The sequence below is a fragment of the Anser anser genome (assembly GCF_964211835.1).
Source record: "Anser anser genome assembly, chromosome: 9".
NCBI classification, from domain to species: domain Eukaryota; kingdom Metazoa; phylum Chordata; class Aves; order Anseriformes; family Anatidae; genus Anser; species Anser anser.
The window spans coordinates 28,360,074-28,387,936 of NC_139729.1; the positions used below are offsets into that span (position 1 = coordinate 28,360,074).

The 27,863-nt window shown below is 42.6% G+C and overlaps 1 protein-coding gene across 3 annotated transcripts in view; it reads right to left on the reverse strand.

The window, feature by feature from the left end:
* Nucleotides 1-1,974: 1,974 nt before the first annotated feature.
* The window catches only part of LOC310904339 (arylacetamide deacetylase-like), a 48,276-nt gene continuing 22,387 nt past the window's right edge, over nt 1,975-27,863 (reverse strand). For 2 of the 3 annotated variants that reach the window (XM_083848921.1, XM_083848922.1), the window contains exons 2-5: nt 9,658-9,880; nt 8,477-8,546; nt 4,764-4,935; nt 1,975-3,862 (exon numbers count right to left, since the gene is read on the reverse strand). In XM_083848921.1, the coding sequence (XP_083705047.1) occupies nt 3,254-3,862; nt 4,764-4,935; nt 8,477-8,546; nt 9,658-9,853 (1,047 nt within the window). In that variant the 5' untranslated portion in view covers nt 9,854-9,880 and the 3' untranslated portion in view covers nt 1,975-3,253. Of the gene's footprint in view, nt 3,863-4,763; nt 4,936-8,476; nt 8,547-9,657; nt 9,881-15,775; nt 15,993-27,863 lie in introns of those variants that run through there. The other variant, XM_083848920.1, reaches the window with a different exon arrangement.

Genomic DNA, 27,863 nt, shown 5'->3' on the forward strand with positions numbered 1-27,863 from the left:
ATAGAAAAATGTATTCTAGTTTTTCTCTGAAGACAAGTCCAGTAAGTCAGCTAATACTTAAGCATTAAAAAACTGCTTTAAAATCTCCCAAGTGGTTGATAAATAGTATTTACTTCTCACTTACCAGCTTCTAAATATTTTGCACATTCAGGAAACTGCTGCTGCACTGAAAAGTCTGAATATATGAAGTGTTTCTTCTTCTATGTGGCAGCACAACTCCAAAGAAATAGTAACAGAACAATAAAGACAAACTTCCAGAAATGTACATGCACTTACTGCTGCCAGGATTTGCATGTGCAAACAGGCAACCTCAGGTGCGTTTGCAAATAGAGTCACGCGCAACTGCTCCATGCTAAAGCAATTTTCAGGGAAGATGAACACTCTTCATATGTGTGTGACCACCAGTTTCAGGACCAGGAATAGGAAAGCCACTGCCTTTGACTACAAACAGCTCCGCCCTTCTGGCTGTGAATACACCGGATTTGTTGCACGGGGGGTGTTCATTTTTCATAGCTTTATTCCTCAGTGTTATGAGCATGAAAAAAGTACGGGAAAGAAAAGTTATCTCAACAAAAAATACATTTCAAAAAATTGTTAAACAGAGAAAATATGCTTAATATCACTGTTTTATTCTTAATATCACTGTTTTTCCACGTTTGTCCCAGTTTAATGCATCTATGAACACTGTATAGATTCATTCTGTTTCTGAGCACAGTTCCCTAGCCCTGACTATCCTGAGGCCACAGACTTCACAAAGCTGTTAGTTACATGGGCTAACCATATCGGCCTCTGTACTCACATCGGCTTCCAGTAGGCTTGCCGATAAGGCATACCTGGATTAAAATGTGTCTCTGCGGCAGTTTTTGCTGCTGCCAAAGTAGCTGTGTCCAGAGCAGTGTGCAGCAGCTGGGATACGCGGCCGGGGCAGCTCCCTGTCAGCAGGGTGCCGCAGGGCCGTGGTGCGCGCTCTGTCCTCTGCTGGCATTGCAGCCAGCACGAGTGTCGCCGCTGTTAGTGGGAACTAGACCAGGCCATGCCAGTGCCGCGGTCAGCCCTTAGCCCTTAAAGGGGAGCCTCGCTCTCTCCTTGCTCCCAGCACGTTCCAGCCAAAGCATCCACGGCAAGTTTGGTAACACTGCTAGCTCTCTTGTTTAGAACAAGTTTTTCTCCTACCTTGCAGGCACAAAGCCTTCCCAAAGGTAAGAACGATCATTTCTAGAGGTGTCTCACTCGTCTCCTTGCCAACACCTTTACTGCTTTATCTCCTTGATGCCTGCACATTCGCACTCCCCACGTTTAACCACGCTGCATTAAGGCACAACTCCCCCTTCTCCACTGCCTCTCCACGTTCCCCTTTCCGTGATAACCACCTGCTGACAGCCAACCCGCCTCCCCTGCTGATCGCTTCCCTGCGTCTCTCCTCTCGTGAGCACTGCCCAAAGAAACTGAGCGGAGGCAAGGCTCCGCGGCCGCAGCTCCTCCGGCAGCTCCCAACAGGCCGCCCCGCGCCACAGCCGCACCGCGAGGCTCGGGATGCGGGCAGCAGGCCTCGGGCACCCGGACCCTCGCTCGGAATCCCCCCGTGCAGCACAGGGCTCCAGGGGCCCAGCACAGCGGTGCCCATGGAAAAGGAAAACACAGCCAAAATGCAGCAACAGCACCGTAAGGTGGGGACGGATGCCTGAATCCACACCCTGGGCTTGGGCACATCCCCCTCTGATGCAAAGGAAGTAACTTCCCTCTCTAAATGTTCTCTTAAGCCAGTCTTTTTTTGCTGCTTATATGGAAGAAATAATAAAACAGTAAGAATAAACAGCAAGACTCAGAGAAATCTAGAGATCACCTAACTGAATAAAAGCCAACTTGTTTCATTGTACTGACATTTGCAGTGCTGGAAATACCCCACCTTACCGTGTATACTAAAGGAAGTTTGTTATTGTTTTCCAATAAAAGGAATACATGACTGACAAGAAGTACACTGCAATCAGAAAAGTTTAATTTTTATATTCAACATAGTAAAGATGAAAAAATACAGCAATCTGACAATTCCATCTAAACAGGCCGCATACACAGTTGGAAACAAACAAACAACAACAAAAAAAAACCAGTATTCTTCCAGATTCAATATCTTTTACACAAAAGACGAAACAGGATGCTAGAAGTATTTTTTGGTATCTTGCCATCAACCTAAAATCAATATCTAATCAATATGTGCCCTCATCATTCGCAACTTTTCATACTTATGTTTAATACAGAATACATTTCTGTTGAGGATATTTGTTCAAGACAGAACTAAATTGTATTTCTTCAAGCCTACAATACTGCTAAGTTAATTTCATTTTTAAAAATTCATATGCAAAAGTTACTAAACAGCTTTAAGTATTATGTGTTCTAATTACCCTTGTTTAGTAAGTAGAACATAATTACACAGCAGTGTTACTTTAAGGCTAGGATCTTTGCAGTCTTTCTTTATCTGATGGGCATCCAGTGCTGTTCTGTTACACTATTTCCTTCTAGTACAGAGCTTAATGAAGGTAATTACTGAGTAAGACCGATGCACATTTTTAACATTTGCACTCTATCACAGCTATCCCCTTCAGTTTTCTAGCACTTACCTCAAACTGTGCTGCAGAGACAACAGCACAAACACCAGACACGTGCAGTGGACAGGGTTTCACAAGCAGTTGCCTTTTGTTTCATGAGATCTGGTCTCTGCACCTCTGCTCGCACCACCTGCCGACAGCAGCACAGGGTCCTCGCCAGCACGCCCCATGGATAAGGGGGCAGGAAACAAGTGGCCTCTGATCACCTTTTGTGTGCAAACGTCTACACCGCACATTTGCACAAGCCTATTGCCACGACATTGTGACGGGAAGAAATGAGAAAACCAACCTCAAGTCCTACACTCCGCACCAGCCGAGCCTGCGGTGTAAGCAGCGGAGCTCAGCCGGGGGTTCCTCAAGCCCAGGCAGCTGTGCAGAGACAGGGTCAGGCACAACAACCCTTTGGGCCTTGGCCAGGAGAGAAATCCCAGTCACTTCGTTTTAAGCTCAGAAGAAAACACTGAAAGAACACGTAGGATGAATCAAACTAATTTTCCTGCCGGAGATGATGAGAAATGCTGTAATGCAGACACTGCAGGGCAACAAAATGAATATGGCAATCACACCCAAAAACTCACACCGTCTCCATTTTCCTACACATCTCAATTTCACCCGTGATGAGCCAGGCATCCTCAAACACCCTTCTCAAGTTATAGATTTTCATTTAACCACTCAATGTATCTGTTTCTCAACCTATTCCCTACAGGTAAACTAGCTGGACTTGATACAAACATCAGAGCCCCATGGAAAGCGTCCTTGGCATGATCATGTGTGACTCGAACTCCTGCTGCCCTGAGGCGACTGACGTACATAACTCCATCGTCCCGTAAGACGTCGTACTCGCATGTGAGGACGTAGGTAGGGGGCAGCCCGTGTAACCTGGTGTCTTCGGCCAGCAGCGGGGCCGCTCTTGGATCCAGAAACCCGGGGTACTTTTTTGCAATCTTGGAGCTTCCAAAAACAGGACTGGTGTAAACGTAATCCTTTTTCATCTCTTCTGGTAGCAAATTACTCCAGTTTACAAACTGAAACAAATGGCCTGATTCAGCTGGGACATGCCTGTTGGAGGCCATTGCTTCCCTGAGAGATGAATCAGAAGTAAAATATTCACTCCAGAACCTGACCATAAGTGATTTGGGTAAAATCAGGCCGTTTTCATTTTCTTGGTAAGATGGCAAATTCAGGTCAAGGGTTTGAAGAGCAGGATAAAGCAAAACTTGTGCTCTAAGTCTAGTTGTGACTTCAGAGTCCTCTAGCAGCTGTAAAAAAAATATAATAATAATTACACAAAGTCAGTTAAAAAGAGTTGATTCTGTCACTGACATAAGACCTTCAAAGTAGAGAATTAAGGCACACATTTTACAAGGTAAGAAAAATAAGATTGCCAGTTAAAACATGATAAATTAAAAGAAATTCCAAATTCATAGGCAGATCACCTAAAACAGAATGTTGTATTAAAAATTCTCAAACATTAAATATAATTTCATCTCATTTCTTATACTGAAGGACAGTGTTCAACATTATTTTTGAAGCATTGAGACTTTCTGAAGTATTGATACTTTCCTAAGTAGTAACACACTTTTTCTAAATTTTCTGTAAATATAGAAAATTCCTATTCCTATAGCTTAAAAGTTGCAGATTTCTAAAGCTCATTTAACCATTTCACACAGTTCATAACCTCTCCAGGCAAGATTCATTACAATCTGAACAACTTCAAGAATAACAATATCTTACTGACTTATATAAACTTGAATAAGAAGTGCAAAAGGCACTGAAACTGCTTGTGATCAAATGACACTAACATTGTCTTTTTTCATCCCTGCTATTATTTAGCTCTATGAGTCAAATTTCTCAAATTCCCTATCCAAACAATAAAGCTAAGCCAGTTAAAATTTACTTAAGGATGGTTTGATGCCATTAAATGAATAAAGTAAATTTGTTTAATTGGAAACTCAGAAACCTCATAGTCCTGCCTGTTGCATGGCAACCCATTTACAGCAACCATGAAAGGTATCTGGGAGGTCCACTTGTTATAAGCAGAGCTGGTTGGTGTGTTGTTTTTTTTTTTGTTGTTCGTTTGTTTTGTTTTGTTTTCTGCCTTTTCTAACTAGTCATGAAATTAAAAAAAAAAAGTTTTGAGCTAGAAAACAGGACATTTACCTTTTGTGCCACAGCTGCAGCTAAGTTGCCACCTGCACTGTCTCCTGCAACACAGACCCTGTTTGGGTCTACCCCATACTGGGAGAGCACACTGCTTTGGAGGAAGAACTTTGTCACTGAATACACATCTTCAAATTGAACTGGAAAATGGTATTTAGGTGCCAACCTGTAACTGTTGAGACAAGCAGAAATGTGTTATTCAATAGCAGTCTTCCAATCCCTTAGGGGAGATTACAAGAAAGCTGGAGAGGGACTCTTTATCAGGGAGTATTGTGTTAGGACAAGGGATAATGGTTTTAAACTAAAAGAGGGTAGATTTAGATTAGGTATTAGGAAGAAATTCTTTACTACAAGGGTGGTGAGGCACTGGAACACGTTGCCCAGAGAAGCTGTGGATGCCCCATTCATTGAGGGGCTCAAGGCCAGGCTGGATGGGGCTTGGAGAAGCGTGGTCTGGTGAGAGGTATCCCTGCCCATGGCAGGGCTGGAATTAGATGATCTTTAAGGTCCCCTCCAACCCAAACCCTTTTGCTTCTGTGAATGCTGGAGATACTTGGGGAAAGCATTTTATGTTGTTATTGATTTCCATGAAATACCCACATGGATTTGTGGAGGGAGTTGTGTTTTCTGTCTAAAATATCTAGGATATTTTTATCCTACAGTTTACTCCTAAAAATACTGCATCTAATAAAAATAACAACAATCTGCCTTTTTCTCCTTATGCTTCGCTAAATATCTAAGCAGACCTCTAAGTCTAAAAACTCTTCTCCTTCCAACAAATATTCCCCAGGACCTCCCCACTCAGCAACAACATCCAATAACTTTCAGTATCATTCAATAATATCAACAATATTGGATTTGGACCTGCTTCAAGGTCTTACATAAAGAAGATGTCTGCATCAAGCAGATTCCTCCCATACAGCCATCTCCATTCTTTTCCAACCCAAACAGCAAAACTACTCGACAGATTCTAATCATTTTATAGTCTCACTGTTGCAATCTCCTTTTATTGCAGCCCTGCTGTGCGCCATCAAAAACACTTCTGTGATGATCAGTTTCCCAGAACATCACTTTGAGTATGTTGTACCTTTCTATGCATCTTTTCATCTTTTTTATATCACTGTGTTTTGTGTTGTAAAGTCAGCTCATCTGCAGCTAGTTCATAGTATCAGCCTTCATGAGCCAAGTATGTTTTGTTTTTTGGTTTGCTTTGTTTTTCCAGTTCTGATGGGGATCTCCCCATAAACACGCACAAAATTGATATCTTCCTGAAAAACCCTTCTAAAAAAACTCCTTTGTTTTTCTAAGGAATTGGCAAAAGTTAGGCAACTGGTATGTAGAGCTTTTCCATTTCTTCTTGACAAGTACTCTCTTATTATTTCATTTTAGCATTCCAACTCTGACCATTTCTTACTGCTCAAACCCTACACTGCGTGGGGTGGAGAGTGCTGCTTTGTTCTCTGTGTGTATGCAGCCTGACATCTTCCTACAGGGCTGTGGCCCAGCACAGTAATAAAAAAATGTACATGTAAGTGGAATCATAAAGGTGTAACTTATTAAAACTCAGTAAATTCTGCTGGCCTGTGAAAAGTAAGCAACTCTAGTGTTTTCCTGCAGCTGTTTTTGCTCAGGAAAGCAATAAAGGGGGAAAAAAAAAAATCAGTAAAATTTACTCTAGTCACTCTAATGCAAAATGATACAGTTGGCCAAGGCCAACTGTATGAAGTTCAACAAGGCACTTGGGGCACAACAACCTGATGCAATGCCACAGGCTGGGGGAAGAGTGGCTGGAAAGTGCCTGAAGAGTTGCTGGAAATTTGCCCAGCAGAAGGGAATCTGGGGGTATTGGTCAACAGCTGGCTAAACATGAGCCAGCAGTGTCCTCAGGTGACCAAGACGGCCAAGAGCATCCTGGCTTGTGTCAGAAATAGTGTGGTCAGTGGGACTAGGGAAGCGATTGTACCCCTGTACTCAGCTCTGGTGAGGCTGTACCTCGAGTGCTGTGTTCAGAGAAGGGCAATGAAGTTGGTGAAGGGTCTAGAGAACAAGTCTTACAAGGGAGGCTGAGGGAGCTGGGGTTGTTTATTTTGGAGAAAAGGACGCTCAGGAGAGACCTTACTGTACTTTACAATTACCTTACAGGAGGTTGCAGAGAGTTGGGGGTTGGGCTCTTCTCCCACGCACCAAGTGATAAGATGAGAGGAAATGGCCTCAGGTTTAACCAGGGGAGGTTTAGGTTGGATATTAGGAGAAATTTCTTTACTGAAAGGATTGTGCAGCATTGGAATAGGCTACCCAGGAAAAGTTGTTGAGTCACCATCCCTGGAGGTCTTCAAGAAACGTGTGGATGTAGAACTCAGTAGCACGGTTTGGTGGTGGACTTGTCAGTACTAGGTTAAAGGTTGGACTAGATGATCTTAGCCGTCTTTTCCAACTTGAATGATTCTACGGTTCTGTGATACATACCGGGAGCAAATCTGCTGAGTGGGAAGGGACCGTTTTCCTGCACCACTTCACACCAGAATTTGAATTTCTGAACAACTTTCAGAATCTGAACAACAAAAGGAAAGCAAGCAGCACCGGAGAGGCTGGGACAACCTGCCCTATGATGCCTCCAAATCTTGTACTCAGCAGGGAAGTGCTTCTGTAAAGGAGTGGGGAATACAGTTTTCCTCCTGTGGTGCCCACAGCTGCCCGTGCCAGTGCAGAGCAGAGCAGGGTCCTTGGTTGGGGACAGGCTGCTTGCCGTGACCTGCTCTGGGCACCATCACGCTCCTGCTGCCTGCCCCGCTGCACCGAGGGGTGCCAGAAAGTAACTGCGGGCACCTCCCTCAGTCCACCAGACAGGACTTCGCCTCAGTAAAGCAATGGCTGAGGTTCTCTCCACACCCCTTCTTTGAAACGCAGTCCCACAGCCCTTCACTTTTTATCCAAAAATGTTATCAATATATGCTGGGGTTTAGAGAAGGAATAATTCCTCAGCTGAATGATTTGTTTCCTATCAAAACTGGAGTTGGAGCATAGACCAGCTTTAACAAGTTAATGGAGCTTGTTAACCCTTTTTCTTAAATAGACAATGTAATTATGACAGCAACAACAGGATCTAGCAGGACAAGCATATTTACTAGTGCAGCAGGAAATCTGCAGCAACAAAAGCAATTCAAGAAAGGTATCTTGAATTACCTGCACTATTATTCTCTTTGCACACAGCTGTAATCAATAGAGATGTTGCTCAGGTGGTTTGCCCAGCAACACAAAAGCTATCTGATATCATTTATTTGAGAATGATCTAAAATTAAAATCCTCTTTTAAAAGTTACTAGTGAATACCAAGCAGATGATTTTAGTATTACTGTTTATACAAAACAGCAAGGAGATCAAACACTGCAGATGTTACTTCCTGCTGTTAATAAAAACAGAAAGGACAGCTAGCATCTGTCCTAGCTAGTGAATGCTTGCTATTTGTCTGTGCCTACAGCAATGGGAATTATCTGTCTATCCTGGAGACAGGATTTATTACCCACCCAACATCAAAAAGCAATATCCAAAATAACCACCAATCACAATTCAACACTTCAACCTTGACAGCTTTTGTTTACAAATACTTAAAACTAGAAGGAAAGCACATGATCAAAATAAAATACATTGCAAAATTAAATTGAAATAGATTAACTTATTCCAAACCCTCATTAATCTGGAGGGAGAATCTCTTACTCGACTGATACGACCACAGCATCTAACTGGTTTGAAGTCCACCTTGACAGAAGGTCATGGGATTTCATGCCTGAAATGAAATGAGTCACTTAAAATATATCTCAGTGCATTTAAGAACAAATACATATACAGCTGCGTGTTCCTCTTGGCAGAAACTTTCAGGTGACTCTGCAGCAGCATAATGTGACTGTGACACATGTGGGTTTATCTCAAAGCATGAATTGGACAAGAGATCCAGCCATCACTTGAATGCTATCCAATAGGATTAAGCATGGAAAAAAATATACTATACATTATTTAAATCTCCAAGCACTACACAACACAAGAAACAAGCAGCCCAACAACTTAAGTGAGCTATGGCTTGGTTGTTGGGAACTTCAGCCATATCTACTATAGCTCTGATGCCAGTTTGGGTGATGGCCAATGATGATAACTTGTCCATTTATGTACAGCACTGAACTACGGCAAAGAGAAACAGAGGATATGCTCTAGGGGAGAACGTGACTGGGCTTGAGATGGAACATGAAACATTCCCACGAAATAATAATAGCTAAAGCATAGCACACCATTAAAACATTTTAGAAAACCCTGTTGCAATTAATGTGGAAGAACACCGAACATGAGATGAATATTGACAGCACAATTGTAACCGAAGCACAAGAAACGTGCTTGCCCTCCTAGAAGCACATTCATGACAATGAAAGATTAAGTAATAGATGACTTCTGATATGTCAAAACTCCCTAAAATATATTTCAGGGGACAATAAATACCCCATGCCCTTCCTTGAGCAAGAGGTATGGGGAAGCTCCTGGAAATCAAGCTACTGGGAACCAAAGACCTTTAGTCACTGCATCCCCATTTGATTTCCATTTCTTTTTTTATCCTTACATGGAGAGGAGGGGTTTTTGTTGTTGTTGTTGTTTGTTTGTTTTTTCCCTGAAGATACTCAGTTTTGCTCTTTTCCCCAACTAATACACCCTAACCATGCTAGTAGCTGCACGTAAAATACCATGACAGAAGTAGACCACTGAACCAGAGGTTCATACTCCTCCTCATGACAATGACCATCCTCTCCTAAGCTGCTGCATTTAAGCTGGTGCAATACCAGCCTCCAATCCTCTCTGTTGCAATTGGGCCATCAAGACCTTCCATCCAGAGCCCGAGTAACGACAGAGCTCACCTGCCTGCCCTACACACCATCCTCCACCATGAAAGTAGATCACTGCCCTCCTCAGTCCACCAGCTGGCTTCCTGGGCAGATACAGACGGACGGGCACGTTGCTGAACTCTGTGTCTGTCACGGTGACGTTCTCATCAGAGGTCGGTGCAACGTATTCAGCAACTGTGATCAGCGACAGAACTTCCATGTAGTGCATCAGACCCAGCCGATCAGCAACCTCAGCCTAAAGCCCAAGAGAAGAGAAAACAGTATTTTAAATGCAGTCTTAGTTACTCCGAGGTCACATTTCCATAAAGCCACTTAACGTTGCACAAGTCTATAAAGTTGCTGCAGAAGTCCCTAAGCCAAACATCGCTGACTCAGAGGAGTTACTGTCTCAGACTGTCAATGCTGCCCAGTCCAAGCTGTTCAGCTCCCTTCTCTCCCACTATTTCCACGTGAAACTCAGTCCCAGGAGTGCCTGTAAGGCAGCTTGGGGGACATGGCTGCTTGTCATTGTTAAGACACCAGGTATGAAATGGGATGAGCTGACTAGAAGCCTTGATGGACAAGGACATGACAGAGGATCTGGAAGAAAGCAGAACCAACTGAAGCCTCCCCAGACCCAATACGAGGGTCTGCTCAATGAGCAGCCTGTGTCAGTGCAGACCAAGAATTCCCACAAAGTCTCTGACCAGAAGAGAAATTCCACCAGGCCAGCAGAGAATCCTGCACCAAGAGGGGAAATTAGGATGATGCTAACCAGCACCTGTTTGCCCAACAAATGCACTAGTCTTGAGAATATCCGTAAGATTAGTGCCTTTAGAAAGTTTCTTTTTCCCAGGATTCTTGACCCTAGCTTGGCTGTACGGCAGGGCTGGAACCTTTGGCACCTCTGAGGTGGGAAAAGCAGGGGGTCAAAGTGCCTATGGGAAGGGTGGGGAAAGCTTTCCAAACAGACTTCACAGAAACTTCCTAACAGAAGAAAAATGATGTGGTTCAGGGAGTTGGGAACTGCCAACCCTTAATACTGTTACAGCAGCTTCCTTTGAAGTCATGTTCCAAAACATTTATTATGAAATTCTATGATTCTAGATTATATCACAATTATTTTAAAATGCTAAATAAAATTAAAACAAACAAACAAACAAAAACCCTAACAAGGAAATCTGCAGGCAATCTGCAAGCTTCAAAAGTATATTTATCACCTTTGGCTTCTCTAATATCATGACAATTTACATGGATTAAAACATTTCAGAATCCTCTTATTCACAGACTATTTTATAGCCTGAACTTAAAACATTTTTCAAGAATTGTGTTGGCTTTAATTGTACTCAATCCTTCGTATATGAGAGTGAATCTAAGCAAAAACATTCCTAAGGGCATTTGCTAACAACTGTGCCAGAAATGCAGATCTGCTACTCATTCCAAAAGCACTCGCACACCAAAGGAGGTGCCACGTTTCCTCACAGCTGCCTTGGGAGAATTGCTACAAATACAGATGTGGCCAGAGTTTGAACATACATAAATCTCACTTTTTTTTTTTTTTAATATTTTTTTCATTAGACTAAATGGTGTTTTAAAGAAAATCACTTCTCACATTGCTTATAAGATATTTGAAATGTATCCTGGAAATACAAAAAAATGACAAAAGAATAATGTCACAATGAAAGAAAATAAAGGCTTCATTTTCTACACTGTGAAAGATGCTTAAATTTTTGTTTAAAGAGCATATTAGGGAGAATTATATTATCTAATACATTAAGGAGGAGGTTTTTGGTTTTTTTGTTGTTGTTGTTGAGTTTTATTTAAGACAAAGTGTATTAAAGAATACAACTTCAAATTTGCTTGAAAGCCATTTGCTATCTGAAAATCTGAACGTGAACTAAGAACTCAGATTTCTCATTTCAAGCAAAATTAGAATTTTCAAACTAATTTACATTATTACCTTTTGGTTTAACATGCACTGCTCTTGTACATATTCTAGTTAAACATCTGAAAAGTGAAAGGCTGATGTTCTGTGATAACAGGAGAACTTACTTAAGTTTCAGATCAGCATATAATTATTTGTTTGAACAGGCATAAACAATCCCATAATTGCACTGATAACTTTGACTGGTTTTCTGTGAGGAAACAACAGCATTTGCAGTTTTGTGCTATAAGTTTACAATATTCAGAATGTTTTGCTTTCCTCCTAAGATGTTCCCTATTTCAAAAGCAAAGATTTAGTACTGTTTTCATACCATACAAGCCATAGTAATAAATTTGAATTGAATATGGTCTTATTTCCTGATTACGGTTGTTGTAAATGGTTATATACATACATAAAATCATAATTTTCTACATTTTATAAGCTCATTGGAGACAGATACATACACATGCCAAAAACTGCACCTTTTTATCTATAGAGATTACACAGTTTACATAAGTATGTCTTAGTTGTAGTATTTTCCCTTAGGATTAGCATCTTGTAAAATTAAATATACGGGTCAAAGTGAATTCTGTCGTAATTCCTCTGAGCTTGTGAAAGACTCCCACACGATGGTAGAAATTCCCTCAAAAATGAAAGACGAAAGGAAATCATGCTTTCATCTGAAAATTCTCATTGTCACAGATCCGAGGTTAATGCATGTTACAGGGTAAGAGGAAAACCAGCCACTTTAGTTTTTTTTTCTGTTCCTTATGCCTTAGAAAGCATTTTTCACAGTTGCTTTCTACCACAGGTAGCAAGTTCATTTTCGTTGTTCATGTTGAGGTCCTTACATGACAGCAAAGAAAAAGAACACACACAAAAAACTTATTTAAACTTATTTATAGACAGGTTGTGCTTTGGCAGGCGGAGAACCTAATGTTACTTTTAAAGTCTTACTCATCTGAACTGGTAATAATTCAGGTGGAGGCACCCCTCCAGGGGACGCATTCTGACAGCCGAGCATGAAGCCAGGCAATTTTTGTGAGATGGGCTGTACAGAACTCAAATAAGGATTTCACTGCTTCTGAGCAGCAAGACAAATAATGGAGAAAGCTTTGGGGGATTTTGCAGTGCTGCAGCTAGGGAAACATTTAGCTGTGAAGAAAGATGTCTTGCAATTTATACAGTGCATACATTTTATATTATGTGCATACAGTACTGCCTGAAAACGTGAAGAATTTTGTTACCACCACAGAAAACAGCCAGTTTATTCTCAAAGGCTATTCCCAACCTAGATAGCAAGCAGGCTTGATTTGTTATAACATAAACATGCAAACTGAGACGTTCCCAGCCTCTCTTCTGTAATAGGATTTGTACAAGTGGAATCTCCTGTGTGCCACAGGCTGGGTGTACCAGTGAAACCACACCCGCCTGAAATCCTCCACATGTCAACCAGCTGCAAAATCTAATTGTGAGCCTCTGACTTGCCTTTGGGGAACTCCAGTACCCACTGCAATGCTGATTTTGTAATCACAGATTTCAAAAGAGGCCTGGAACCAGCGCAGGCTTTATGCACATCAGCTACTCATCCACAGAACGGAGCCGATGTAGAGAGCGAACGCCTTCCAGAGAGTGAAGACGCCACAAGATGGAACCCTCTGACAGCACCGGGAGTCTGGGTCAGGAAGCCCAAAATCAGAGACAAGCTTGCACACTTTGGCTCAGAATCTGGACAGCTCCCAGGTACCTTTTAAAGCAGGGAGGAGGAGGACTGAGATCTGCTATTTGACAGCTTTTGTTGTATATCACCTTGGGAGTTTCAACAGGAGACCCTCCCGGAAGGAGTTTTCGATGGTGGCAGCCCTTCCTCAAACCAAACTGAGGGATTTAGACTAAAATAGGTCGTCTCTTCAAATCCAGAGCTACAATTAAGTGATTACAAATTGTTGCCCTGCAATCGGATGACCATTCAGAACGTATTTAGGAGGCTTAACAGACATCTTAAAAACTCCAAGGAAGCTATCTTTGTCAAAGCCCCACAGGATTCTGGTTCTGCTTGAGATCTGAGCACAGTTATAAAACATGCTTGCTCCACACCACTGCTACTGATAGCAGACTTAGGTTTAACGGGCAGCTAATGCAACAGCCATGAAAGACACCAATTCCATTTTAAAGTGAAAACACAAAACGCTCCAACACTGAGAGAGCCTGCGTCTGCTTCCTGAGCACTTAGCCCTGCTGTGCTGAAGGCTACAGGTCTGACCAAATGACCAGGCACAAAGCTTTGCTACAGAAATGAACTGATTTTGTTTTGTTTTTTTTTTTTTTTTTTACAGGCTACTTCCGAAAGAAGATTAGAAGGGGAAGAAGCAAGCCAGCATATCAAAAGCTGGCAGAGGTAATGAACGTACCAGTTCCACGAACGTACTGTTGTACGAGCATGGGCTGCCTGCCAGCAGGGCCCTTACATGCTTAGCAGCTGCCCCCCTTCCCTCAGCGAGGCGCACGGCTGTTCCGCACACGCCACTTTCTCCCCGCAGCCGAGCGCGGGGATGGGGGGAAGCCCACCCTGCTTGGCACATCCCGGCCGCCACAGCCGCAGCTCTCGGCCCAGGTGCTCTGCAGGGGCCCGCGAACCATCGCCAGTGAGCACGCTGTTTGTGTGCGCGCACAGCCACGCATCAGCCTTTGAAGATGCATTAAGGATACCCACCACTGGCACATTTCGTTGGTGACATAATTAACAGATGAATAAACGCATTAAGCATGGATTTTTCTTCATTTCTCCTGCTTCTGACAAAAATGAATAGATGAATAGCAGATTGTCCCTATATCAAAAGTCTTACAGAAACCAACAGCTTTGTATTTGAAAATGATATGATATGATTTTATAGTCTTTCACAACAGAAAACAGCTTTCAAGCATTTTCCCAACACCTGATTAATCCCACCCTCAGGAATCAATTAAGAATTCTTGTACTACCAGTGGGAAGCAGAGAAGAAATGCAGAAATGAAAGAGTTGGTGACAGAACATGACTCAAAACCACTGCCCAGCTTGACTCATCATCATGCACTTTTAAGCACAGCCCGAGAGTTCGGGTCCACAGCAAGCAAGCATTTCAGGAGCACCTGTCAAGCAAAACTAGAAACCTCTCCCATGGCTCCTTAAAGCCTCCTTTCAATAGATTTTTATGGTGGAGAAAAAAGCAGCCTCCAAATGTTTGCAGCCATCCAGAAAGATGTCTGCAACACTGCGGTCCCCTGCTGCCCCCTAACCTTCATCTTTGACCTTGTTTTTAGTGTGGTCACACTGCTGCAGCCATGGCTGCGTGTTAGGTGCAGGCTGGATTCAAAACAGCTCCAAGTGCAATGTACTTCAGAGGTGGGAACTACAGAACTTACTTATGCTTCACGTAAAGGTTTGCAAATTATTTAAATACGTATGAAATAGCTGCACAACATGACTGAAATGAAGCAGGAGCCAAGGATGTAATATGTAAAAATAGCATGGAACAACATAAGGACCACACCGTCAGTAAATATTGCCGTGTAACCGCAGACAGGGTATAATACCACTGCTTTTCCAGACTGCAACATATGGTTCTGTGCTGCTTAGCCAGAAACCTTTTTTTTTTTTTTAAAGCCAAATTATGGTTAGTTCACATCAGTTTAAAAAAAAAAAAAAGTGTAATTTCTTCATGCTCTAACTTTAACACTCCTCTAATTAGCTTTGTTTATTTTTAGGCTCATGCTATCAGTAGATTTCTAAGAAACCACAAAGGTAACAGCATTTAAGAAGTACTCTAGCTTTCCGTCTGCTGACATCCAACAAAACGCTTCTGAGGGAGCTCGATATACAGGTTCTGTGACACACAAAGTTCAAGGGGCAGTGCTTCAGCTGCAAAGGACCATACCACAAAATACACTTGTTTGCATTTATCTATCCATATTCACATTATATATCACACCTCTAGTTAATCTCATTGTCCTTTTTTTCCAAGACTGTGCCGTTAACCTTTTCTAACAGTCTCTTTATAGTCAGCTACACAAAGTTCAATGCTCAATTTTAGATACTACTGTCCTATATACTAACATATATGTATTACACATGTATTGCCATATATCTATTACCCACAGAGCCACTGATAACATCCTCTGCTCTGTACCTGCCTCTCCCCAAGCCAGCGTGCTCTCCTGAGCCTGCACCAAAGAGAGGACTGAACTCACCACATGCCCGACGGTCCGAAACATAGTGGTTACGAGCATCACCTTCCAGCCCTCCTCAATGTTCTCTGGAATAGGGGTATAGATGTAGTATGCGACAAGGGCAGAGGCGAGGCAGAAGCACAGCAGTTTAGCTCCCATGTTCTACGTGAACTTTTCTTCAGGACTGATCAGATTAAGTGCTCTCACTGACTCTTAACAGCTACAAGCCAGCACACACAGATAGGGCAAAGTTAATCCCATGTTATGTTTGGATCCCGCCCAGGAGGTGATTTCTCGTCTGATCACTCTGCACAGAGGTTATTCTGCCATGCTGGGCGAAAACACATTTCTTTAGCAAGGCATTCAAGCACTCAAAGCACATAGAGTCAGCACTTTAACTCCAGATTAAACATCAAGGCTTACATACTGCAGTCACCCCCTTTTTGGCGTTTGGAACAGTAACCAGCAGGAAGGCTTCAGAGGAAAAAAGGCAGTTGGGGGAAAAAAAAAAAAAAAAAAGGAACTGGGTGGGTCTTGTGAACCAAGGGCTGCTGCAAAGTGACACTCGAAGACAAAGAGATGTATTGAATATCCAGGAGCTATTGGCTTTATCATCATAATGTAGTTGTTCAAACACATCCCGGTTTACAGAGATACCAAAGAGCATCAGACAAAAACCACATATATCCACATTCATTTCTCAAACAAACACACACTGCTTTGGCAGGAGTGCACCCTTTATTGTGTACTAATACATCAAATCAGTTGTGTAATAACAGGTGCGGCAAAAAAAAAAAAAACACTAGATATGCTTCTAGGTAATATTTGAAAGACTAGATTTAATTGCTGCTATTCTCAGGATGAAGAGATTTCTATCCATCTCCCACAGGTAACCACCTCTGCACAGACTGAATTGAGAAATAGATAAAATAGGTAATGATTCCATTAAGGAAATGTTACAAGCTCTCACACACAAGGAGTGGGTAAGAGTCCTGCTTTAAAGATAAAAAAAAATTTAGGCTCCTCCCACATTGTCCCTCTGAGCTCCTCTGAGCATGCAGAGCAGCTTTTTAGTTAAATAACCCAACAGACATGAGCAGAAAATGTCTTCCCTTTGCATTGAGCTGATTTTTCCTCCTCTCTCCCCCAAGCACAACTGAAGAGGAAAGAAATGGTGTTAGCTTCTCCCTGGAGAGTTAGGACAAACCCTACTTTCCTCTGTTTACCAGCTCAGATCACCCATTTCTCAGGGACTCTCTTCTGAGGCTCAGAAGAAAAACGCAGATGGAGGAGCTGTATCTCAGGCAGCAGAGGAAGAAGGCACGCGCTGACAGGGAAGATGCAGGGAGGAAAAAGCCCTGTCCCCCTCCAGGAGAGACACGCGCTTTCAGGGCAGATTTCTTGGTGTGATCAGCTCTCACTGTTTCAGAACTGTCGAATAGCTTGGGGAAAGACGTGGCCAGACCTCAGACTACCACTGAGCTGTTCTTAGCATTTTGTCACACTTACGGAATATTTCACCCCTTCTGCCATACAGCTTTCTACAGCTCAAATATGGGTGTAAATTTTGAGCACATAGGTTCTGTGTGCTGTCCTTACTGAGTATAACCTGGTTGCGACTTGAGCTTTAATGATTATATAGTCCAAAGTACAAGACCTAAACAAATTGATCAAAGACTGTAGTATAATCCTCTCATGCACATTTAAGGCCTGCTGTTGGCAGTACAATATATTTCTAAAGAAAAAGACCGAGTAAGTTTGAGAAAGATATTAGCTTTTTATTGCTAAATAGTTCTTTTTGCTTGTTTGTTAATGTAGATTCAGTAGAGGTTTTAGGGCACTCAGGCTCAGGGGTTAGGATAGAGAAGTGCAGGAGTACAAAAGCTCCTTATGTCAACATTCTGGAAGGATAAAACATGACCTCATCTGTGGGTTTGTTTTGTTTTGTTTTTTGTTAGCAAAATGCAAGGGTGGTATAAGCTTATCATATTTATGTATCAATCATTACATTTATTCCATGCCTACAATTTTAATTCTCTGTTTCTTTTGAAATAACAAACATTCTTGAAGTTTTAAACTTTCAGCATCTTTCTTCTCACAACTCTACTGCAATTTGTAGGTCCCTAATACACACCAGTTTGGACCCATGCCACCTCGCTTCCCCATTGCTGCCTTCGTTTTTTCCACCAGTTTGTTTGCAAGGTGGTATTTTGCATATCATTTGCAGGAACTATACACAAATGTAGTAGACTGATTGTCTGAATTGCTGTCGTACCCAAAGTTGGACTGAGACACATTCAGCAGATGATGACTCTTGGGTCGCGTGGGATGGTCACCTGCAGCCGCCCTGGCCCCGACCAGCCCCACCCGGGACCCCCACCACGGACACCCAGTGCTTGCCCAGGCTGTGCCACGGGGGTCCCTGTACAGGCTGGTTTGCTTTGAGCATGGATTTCCGTGGAGCAGCAAGGGGCTGCGGAGCACCCTTTAGAGGAAGCTGTGAAGGAATTTCATGGAAACTTTGCCAGCCCCCATCTGAAAGCAGATCTTGAACAACAGGGGCAGGTCGATGAGCTGACAGCACATGGACTAGCACCTGCGGGAGAGCAGGAGGGCAGTGAACGCCCTCAAGCTGACCCGGGACAGCCCCGGAGCAAGCCCAGGCTGCGGGACAGGCGCTATGGGGCTCGCTGGGCGCGTTGCCCCCCGGCGCTGGCTGCACCAGGGGTGCTCCTCGTGGCCAGGGCTGCGGGGGCCCTGCTGTTAAAGATAGGCCGCTAGCTTGATCCCATGAGGACTGCAGTGTTCCCATACGTCCGTGCTATGGGTCACGTCTTCACTGGGGTGTGGGCTAAAGGCTGACGAGAACAGCAGCAGGCGCCGCCAAAGCCACCGGGCCACCTATGGCTGTCTGTCCCCCTTCCCTCCCTCCCGGGTCCCTCCCGGGGCCACCAGTGGCCCCCTGCAGACCCTGTCCCCACATCCCGCCCAGCGGCACTGGGGCGAGAGAAAAGGCAGCAGTGCCCTGGTTAGTTATGCCCCGGCCCGAAATTAATTTTCTGTTCTAATGCCAGATTTTAAGAAATAAACGAAAAAGCCACCGGGAGGCAGCATAACATTAAAAACTTTTTCTTTCCACTAAAACTAGCGTATTCAAGAGCACTCACGTACTGGTAAGAAGTACTGGTTCTGTAAATGCTTCTCTCAGTGCAGTGAGGATCATCTGTGACCATCCTCCAGGGGCAGAGAATGAAGAGAAATGAGAAAAAGGCACACCGGGGCCAATAAAGATTGCCCATGGTGAGACAAGTTGCAAACTTGTAGTAAAAAGCACAAATTTCCTCTGCTGTCTTTTACTATCTGACTGACATCAACTGCGCGATTATAATTGTAATTAGAACAGTGCAAGGCTGGAGGTACCCATGGAAGGCAGCAGCCACACATCTGCTGTAACTAGGTCTTCATCCAGTACACAAACAGGCACCAACAGCTAGTCAGGAAACAGCTGAAAAATGCTGGATATTAAAGCAAACAACATAAAATCCACACCAAACCCAGATACACAGTTATTAAGAATTCAAGCAGTGTATATTTTGTGATTTATCAAGCCATGCTCCCCTCGGTGCTGAGCTGCTGCATACTACTCTGCAACGACATGCACCCTTTCAGCTGCAAACTGTCCTGAAACTCTGGTGTTGCGTTTGTCAGGGTTCCAATGCTTGCATTTCGTACCAACACGTTCAACAGCTCCACAGTACCATATTACTTCTCACCGCACAATCAAATCACCCTTTAAACTTGCCCCAGTAAATAAGGCAGCTGAGACCCGTGTCCTTCTCTTTAGGGGATTAAGAGGTATTAGCAACAAAGATGAAATAGGATTTCACTGCCCAAAGGTGAGAACAAATCCTTGGCATGCCAGAACACAGCGTGTGTTTGAGGAGAGAGGCAAGGCCTTGAGCAGGGGCACCAGCACCACTCAGGACCACACGTCCGAAGACCAGCAAAACCCACAGGGACACCAGTGGGGGAAGGCAGGAGGAGACCTGCTCCCAGCCAGGCAGGACACACACAGCATCACCCAGTGCAGCCGTTTTTCCTCGTCCGCCCCCCTGGCTCTCCTGGGGGCAGCTAGAGGTGTGCCCCCCGCCAACCCCACCTTTTGGGACGCGATATAGCCAGCTGTCCCATGGCCAGGGCATGGGTAAATCGGGCAGCCAGGAGGTGGATCTGTGCCTTGAGCAGCTGCTGAATTTGCCTGCACCTGGGGCAGCTCAAAAGGGCACCAGTGGGGAACACGCAGGGCACAGGGGGAAAGCCCAGCGTGCTGGAGGGCCCTGGGGGGCGGCAGCCCCCCTCCGCTGGTGTCCCTCTTCTTCGGCTTCAGGCCTTTCAGCTGCCCCAGCCAGCAACGGCTGGATGGACTTCTTGTTGCGTTTTGGTTTGTGGCTTTTTTTTTTTTTTTGACAGAAATATATAAATAGTGAATCTGACAAAAAACAAATTGGCTCACTTATTCCTTATATCTTTTTTCTGCCCAAACAAGGCTCAAGTGTACCTCCACCCATCCCCTACAAAACAGGCTTGAAGATGCCAGCACTGTTGAATATATATGGTGGAATTCACTCTGGATTAAACAGCTTTTGTCTTTGTTTTCAGTAGCTAGGACCGTATTTCACTGAATCATAAAACTGCAGCCTAGTTAAAGTGATTTCTACTTTTATCTTATTTTCTTTGTTATTATCTCTACTTTTTAATGATGCCTATAGAAACGGATTTTGGCCTATTTTCATAAAATGAGGACATGGCACTCACAAGATGTTTTTATAAAAGAGGATTTGGATATAGTTCTCCCATCTGTTGTTTATTACTGAATTTTAAGTTGTATAAATGGAAACAAATGTTTGTCTTGAATATATTCATACTCTGAACTCAAAAAAGCAATTCACCAAAATTTAAATAAGCTCAAATTTAACACATGCAGTATTTCTGAATACATGACAAAGCAACAATTCCAGAAATATGCTAGGGTCATAACAGCACAAAGATATTCAATAGAGTGTTTTCCAAATTGGTCTAAAAAGCATATCATCACCATAATTAGACAACAGAAGATTCCAAATCAGTATTTTGTTTTGAAGTTTTCAAAATGTGATATTTTGTTCAAGCGTATCACTTTTTACTTCTTGGAAGAAAGGTTATCAACATTTTTTTTGTCTTTCTACTGTTCTGAAAATATTATTTTCCAACTTTATTCTCATTTTCACCACTGACTTGAAAAAGCAATCATTTTTCCAGTTAGAGAAGGAGCATGCAGTTGTCATGAACACTGGATGGAGAGGCATTAAATTTAAGTTATCTACCTGAATTCCTTCTTTACCTCTTCCTTGATTACCTACATTCTGATGTTTTTTTCCATACACAAAAACTAAATCAATTTAAGATTATTATGCAGACATAACTCTTGAGATTATAAAGGTGAAATTGCTAGTCCATAACTGAAGAAGACACAGTGAAAGGTTAGGAATTAATGCAGAATATATCTGCTTTTCATTAAGTACCAAAGAGAATGCCTCCCCTGAGAATCTCGCAAGGAAGAGTCCCTCTGCCTTGCGCAGAAGGAAGACTGCAGTTGTGGCTTGGCTCGTTACCCCGGTGAAATATGCTGAGAAGTCTGCAGCAAGTGAAATTCCCTTTTTACTCACCTAGTCACTCTCCCAAGTGAAGAAATGCACTCAAAGAAAAGCTGCAGAGCTGTCGCACGAATGCACTGTTTCACAGGAGCCATCACAAAGCAGTGACTGTTTCAGAGGTAGACCAAGGCAGTAAACTCCCTTACCTGATCCATACTAAACCAGAAATCCAGACATACTTCAAGCCACCTTCACTGGCTTCTGTTGTACCTCAAGTTTCAATGTTCAAAATAACCTAAGAATCCCAAACTTAAAAGTATTAACAGGTTCATTTTGCTTACATCTTTAATTTCTGGCTTCTCAGTGTTCACATAGTTTGTATAATTAGGTTTTCTAGTTCTTACAACAATAAATCACAATTCTTGAATTCATGACCCAGAAGCAGATTGTTGGAAATCTCACTTTGCCATCCCGGGGGAACAGAGACTATTAGAGAAGAAATAATGCCTGTGTAACAGTCAGCAGGAATCTTGTACAAAATTAAAGTAGTACTGATAACATTTAAGTAGAAAGTGATCTTTCCAAAAAGTGGAATGATTGCATGACAGACCATGATTAAATAAACCATTTGCTAAATATTTTCAGCAAAGGAATATTTAGGTTTGCTCAAATATACCTTTGAATTTATGAATGTATGGATATACATCTGTGGGCACACAAGCATTTAAGGCTGGTTTCTGAAATTAGTAAGCCTTTTGGATTGCAGAGTCAATGGACATGCTGAGGATGATGAATGGAAGAGACATTATTCAAACCAGAGGTCTTTTTCCAGTTGAGTTGCTGTGGAATTTGGGGGGGGAGGGGAATCATACTGCTGCTAAATCAGAGCCATTCTGAGCTGTAATTTCAATAGCAGATGAGACAAAAGCATGATGAAAAACAGAATGTAGTTACTTTTGCTCTTTCTCTTTCAGAATGAACACTTGGAGAAGTTTTTAACCAAACAACGCTGAGTTCTATAGCCGCAATATAATGGGAAGTCTGACGCTCTGCCTAACAAACCAGCAGCTTTTCAAAGCACCTTCCCACCGAAGGTGCCTGGGAGAAGCTGACTCAGATGTGATGAACGGGCTCAAGGGAGATGCACGCAGAATACCAGCTGCTGCCTGAATTTTACACAAAGCCTGACTCAGTTCTGTAGAGGCCTGAAAATAAGAGTGGTTCAAACTCTGCATCTCCAAGGGTCAGATCTTCTTGCCCAGTGGGGCAAGAACCTGGAGAAACCTGTGACAAGTCATCTCCGCCCATGGCTCTACACCTTTACAAGAGTATAAGGAGTTCCCACTGCTCTCTGGTGTGGGGGACAGATTATTTTCTGCTGCTCCAGATGCCCAACAAGACCATTGACTCAGGGCAGTCCTATGGACCCATGCTGTACATGAGGTCAGATCAAAGGATTGCAAGTTCTTTCCTGACGTTACAACCTTAAAATTCAAAGAGAGGGAAGTTCATGGTAATCCCGACTCCCACAGCCTCGAGGGGTCAGAACAGCCAGCAAGCCTACCAAAAGCAGTCACTGGAACAGGACTGCAGGATGCCATAGCGTGACCGCGTGCAGAGGCAGCCTGTCCTGCCGAGGCACCCACCCTCGGGAACACCCAGCTCCTCTCCCAGGCAGCCGTGGAGGGCAGCCTGTGCCACACGGCTCGTGGGCACGGTGCTCTCACTGCCCCTCCGCTCATCTCCAAAGCTAGGAAAAAAGTTCCCATCCTTCATGAAGGAAAGATGGGGATTTAAATGTGCTGGAGGGACTCTTCTATACGCAGATAAAGCCACAATGAATACGGCTACCAGAAAGCAATCGTTTCTGTAGGATCTTATATTCATTAAAAGAAATATGCAGTACTAACAGTAATTTCATTGACAAGAAAATAAGCACCAGTGTGAAACCACTTACACTTTGCCTGTACCTGCACAGCCCTGGCAATCCTTGGCCACCAAGGAGGTATGAACACGAACAGTTCCACTTGTTTCTCCAGCAGACTCTCTTCATGTTAGCACCTCCTAGAATGTGGCCAGCCCTTACAAGTAAGGCTGCTCAACAATGAGAAACTAATGACCTTAAACAAAATAACTAAGGCATGTTCACAAACACTAATGTGAATCATTTTTTGTGCTTTTGACACTGCAAATTAAATGAGGAAGAATGTGTTTACACCAGAAGCGGTCACAGCTCCGCACAGCTCTCGCTTTATGCAGCGTTCAGAAGAGCACTGCGTATGCAGGAGAGCACATCGTCACAGGTGCTCTGCTTTGTGTCTCTTGCAGATGAGTGTGACAGATACGAACTAATTTCTGTGCCAACTTTCCTGTTAATGTAGTGCTGTCTAAAGTCAGCACTGCTGTTTATGACCTGCTCTGAAAAATAAATAAATAAATAAATAAATCTATGCTCAAGCAGCTAAAACAGAAATCTTCTTCATTCTGCTGCTCCAAATTCCTGAAATCTCTGCTTTGGGTAACAGTGACCAAATGGAAAGCAGGGAAGGAATATGGTTTGATGTTATCTGAGCCTATCCATATGTATATACCATTGCACTTCATCATCATAAAAACACCACACAGAACATCACTACCTGAGTAAATCATTACCCTTGTGATTTCAGCTACTTTCCCACTGCCTATGTAAAAACAGTTTAACTATCTGGTGCCAAGACATCTCTTGCACCACTGTTCAGAGTAAATGCTCAAATTTGACATTTAAGATTACTCAAGGGAAGTGAACCACTCCTGGAGAAAAAAAAATGGAACCAAACAAGTACTTCCCAAACCAAATAGCCTTGCTGTGATGGAGTTAAGACTGTCAACACAAATTAAACTACAGCATTACTACCTTTCCAGAACTTGTCAAAATAAAGACAGCATATGGCCATGTTGCCAAAGGAATAAAACCTTCAACTTCTAGATTTATCTCTTTGCCTTACAAGAAGCATCTACAGAAAGAGATATTTTAAAATACAGTACAAATTAAGATAACAATTCAGCATTTCCATAATTTGCAGTTTGTTTTATTAAGTGTAAATTCAGACTGAACATGATCTTTTCAGCAGCCTATGCATCCTAAAACAGAACTGTACGAAGCTGTGATCTTTGGTTCCACTCAAAAATTTCGTGACCATAAAGCTTCCACTTGGGAGAGGCAGCAGACAACCTCAGTTTCTCTGATCTGTAGCACTTGAAAAAAGATTGTGTATATTAACCAGCCACTGTTTAACAGCTGAAGACATATATATACATACTTCCTCCAGCTCCTCTGATCTCTTCACTCCTGAGGTTCAGACCTCACACAATTTTTAAGGAGTATAGCTGTATATGCATCAAATACTACTTATTTCAAATTGTATTCCACTAATGTCTGCAATGATCTAGACAGTCCAACAACAGATAATCTCCCTTCAGAGAATCGGTAACATTCAGGAGCTAGCCTGCATTAATGCTGCCATAGCTTTTTAAACCATAGGAACAGACTAGCCTGCCCACCTAGAGACCCAGGCAGGCAGCTCGACACGCAGTCTGCCTCAGAGCTGAGGCGCAGGAGGAAACAGGCAAGCATCCCTAAAGAGTGCTCATTGCAAAGCCCCAGCATTTCTTTCTTCAAATCTGTTTTGGATTGATTGACTTCAATCACCAACTTAAAACTATATAGCTGCAAAGTTATGAGATAACTGGTCAAGACAAAGGGAACATTAAAGAATGCAGATAATTACTTGCTCGTCTACTAGTCTAAAATCATTTTGTCTTACACAAGAGCTAAAAGAAGTCAGTCTGTTGGAATTACAGCTTGATTCCTAAACAAACAATAAATCAAATGGAATATGAAACAAAACCTATTGAAAACACCAGCCCATGAGCCCTAGGTCTAGACTTCATTTTTCCCATATTAATGCTCAATTTTGATTTTCCATTTTATTCTTACAGGAACATTTGTAGACAGCATACTTTGTCATACCACAAACCTGACCCCAGTATTTTTAAGTTCCATCAGCAATATCAGCATGTGGTCTATCCCAACTGTATCTAACTGGATTTTGAGTAAGTATGAAAATTTCATGAACTTAAATTGAAAGTGAGAGCAAAGCAGTAGTTTAAGATATCTTTTAAAGATACTGCTTTGCTAGACAGTATTACTCAGCCTAAAATTCATTATATTACTAATGCTGAATGAGTATGGAGCCTCAGGGAAAATGTTGACTTCTGGAGGAATGATTATACCTAGTTGTTTACGTTAAGAAGCTTATTTGGTACACTTGCTCTGAGTTCTCTCTTCTGAATCTTAGCTCCCTAATGCCTGATTATCTGCCATGTATTGACTGTTGAGCTATTTATTAGTCAGGATACTTCAGTTTTCTCAGCAGCTGACCAATGACACCACACAACAGACCATCTGCAAAGCTCTTGGCACTTAACTTTAGTTTAATAATATAGAGATAACATCCAGGAACAAAGCAGGCAGAAGCCTGTGCTACAGCTTGCACTCCAAAAGCTGGAGGATGACAGAGCTGAGCCAACAAACACCTTCTGGAAAAATCTCACCAGTGCAAGGTCCAAAAGAGCAAAGGTTCAAGCAAGGTCCACTTCAAGTAGTTCCATCATTCACACAAAACCTCTATGAGAACTAGGACACAATAATAAGGTGGAAAGTATTTGTTTGATATTAAAAATCAAACCTTTTAAAACCAAAGCAAAAAATGTGATCTGTGTAAACAGAACATATCTTGGGGAAAAAAAAAAAAAAAGAGAAAGAAAGAAAAACAAAGAGAAAAAAACTTTTCTGTAAACATAACCATATCAGTATACTATTGACATTGACCTTATTGCTTCATTTCTTATGCAAATTTAGGCCCAAGGAAGAAGTGTAAAATAATAACTATGATGAATAAAAAAATGAACTACATAAAGATGGAGGCTAAGAGGGAGAGAAGACTAAATCAAGTGTGATAAAAACACATGTATTTGGAGATCTGAGATGTCGCAGCCATGCATGGAGGAGCGAGCCTGCCAGCCCAGCACTGCCAGCACCAGCCCAGCACCACCAGAACCAGCCCAGCCCGTGTGGCCCCACAGGGCTGCTGGCCACGGGCATACGGAGCAGGAAATGCAGACCATGGGGAGGCTCCTGGAAGCCCACTTCTGCCTACCAGGTAGGGGATGCCTCGTATGTGCCACCTGAACATTTATTTTAGCATTAAAACTCCATATGTTAAATGCCAGAAAATGTCTGTTTATACTACAGCATATTTCATGGGTAAAATGCAGCTCAAGTCAACCCAGTGGTATCAAACTGCACTTACAACCACAATTTAAGGTTGCTTAATGCTACGCTAATTTCCAGCTTTGGACTCTGTCCTACTTTCCAACAGCCTAATCATAACCAGAGTGCTTCAGTGATCTGCAACCTAAACCTCGCCTGAAATGCAGCCTGAAAACCCCAGCACCACCTGGATGAGCAGTAAAATGGAGAGTCTTTGTGTAGTGCATGTTTTGTCATTGTGATTTGAACAGCTGCTTCTGACCTTCCCACAGACTAAAGATTAGGCTCTTAGAGTGCCTCTTTCACATTTTATTTCTTTCAGAGCTGCCACTAACTGATCTCAGTGACAAGAGCTTTCACTACATAAACAATACACTTAATAGAAACATTCTTTTCATTAAATTGAAAAGCAGTTCTTAGCTATTCCTTCTGTAAATCCTTATAAATAGGATTTTTGTCCTTAGTTTATCTATATTCTTATTTTACTGCTGACCAAGGATATGGAATTTTTTAAAAGCCACATCATGCATTAATTTGATGTATCTTTCGTAGCCAACCTGTCTTTTCCAAGGGTTAATCTCAATCAGTGCTGCTTTATCAGTCTAACCGCTGGTATAAAAAAGGCCAGAGCAACGTAACTATTTTCAATGGGAAATGTCATTTATTCTGAGTGAATTAGTGCTTAGAATGCCTATGCACTGGTTTTAGGCTGAGAATTATTCTAAGAAATGCTACTATATCAGATACTGTTAGTAACCACTACAGGCATGGATTTGCAATAGCTGTTTATTAGTTGAAGGTTCATTAAACAGAAGTTTATTGTGTTTCAAAGCACCTACAGCATCCAGTTGGTTCCAGTTCTGCAGCAGAATTCCTGTGAGGCCTTTGGCAAAAGACTCGAGCTTCTCCAGCTCAAACTGAAGTCCCTTCAATATATCCACCACTACAGTAGTGCCACTGAGCCCGTGAGCTCCATCTTCCATGACTCAGTGTCCTCAGCTACAGCACAGCCAGCCCCCATACCTCTCATTGATGTTATGAAGTGAAAATTAGCTACAACTGTAGCTCACTAAGACCTTTAAAAATCATTTCTGATTCCAATAATAATAGTGCAAGCTAAGCAAATAGCTCTCAAACCACCTCTCTAAATGCTAAATAGGTTCCA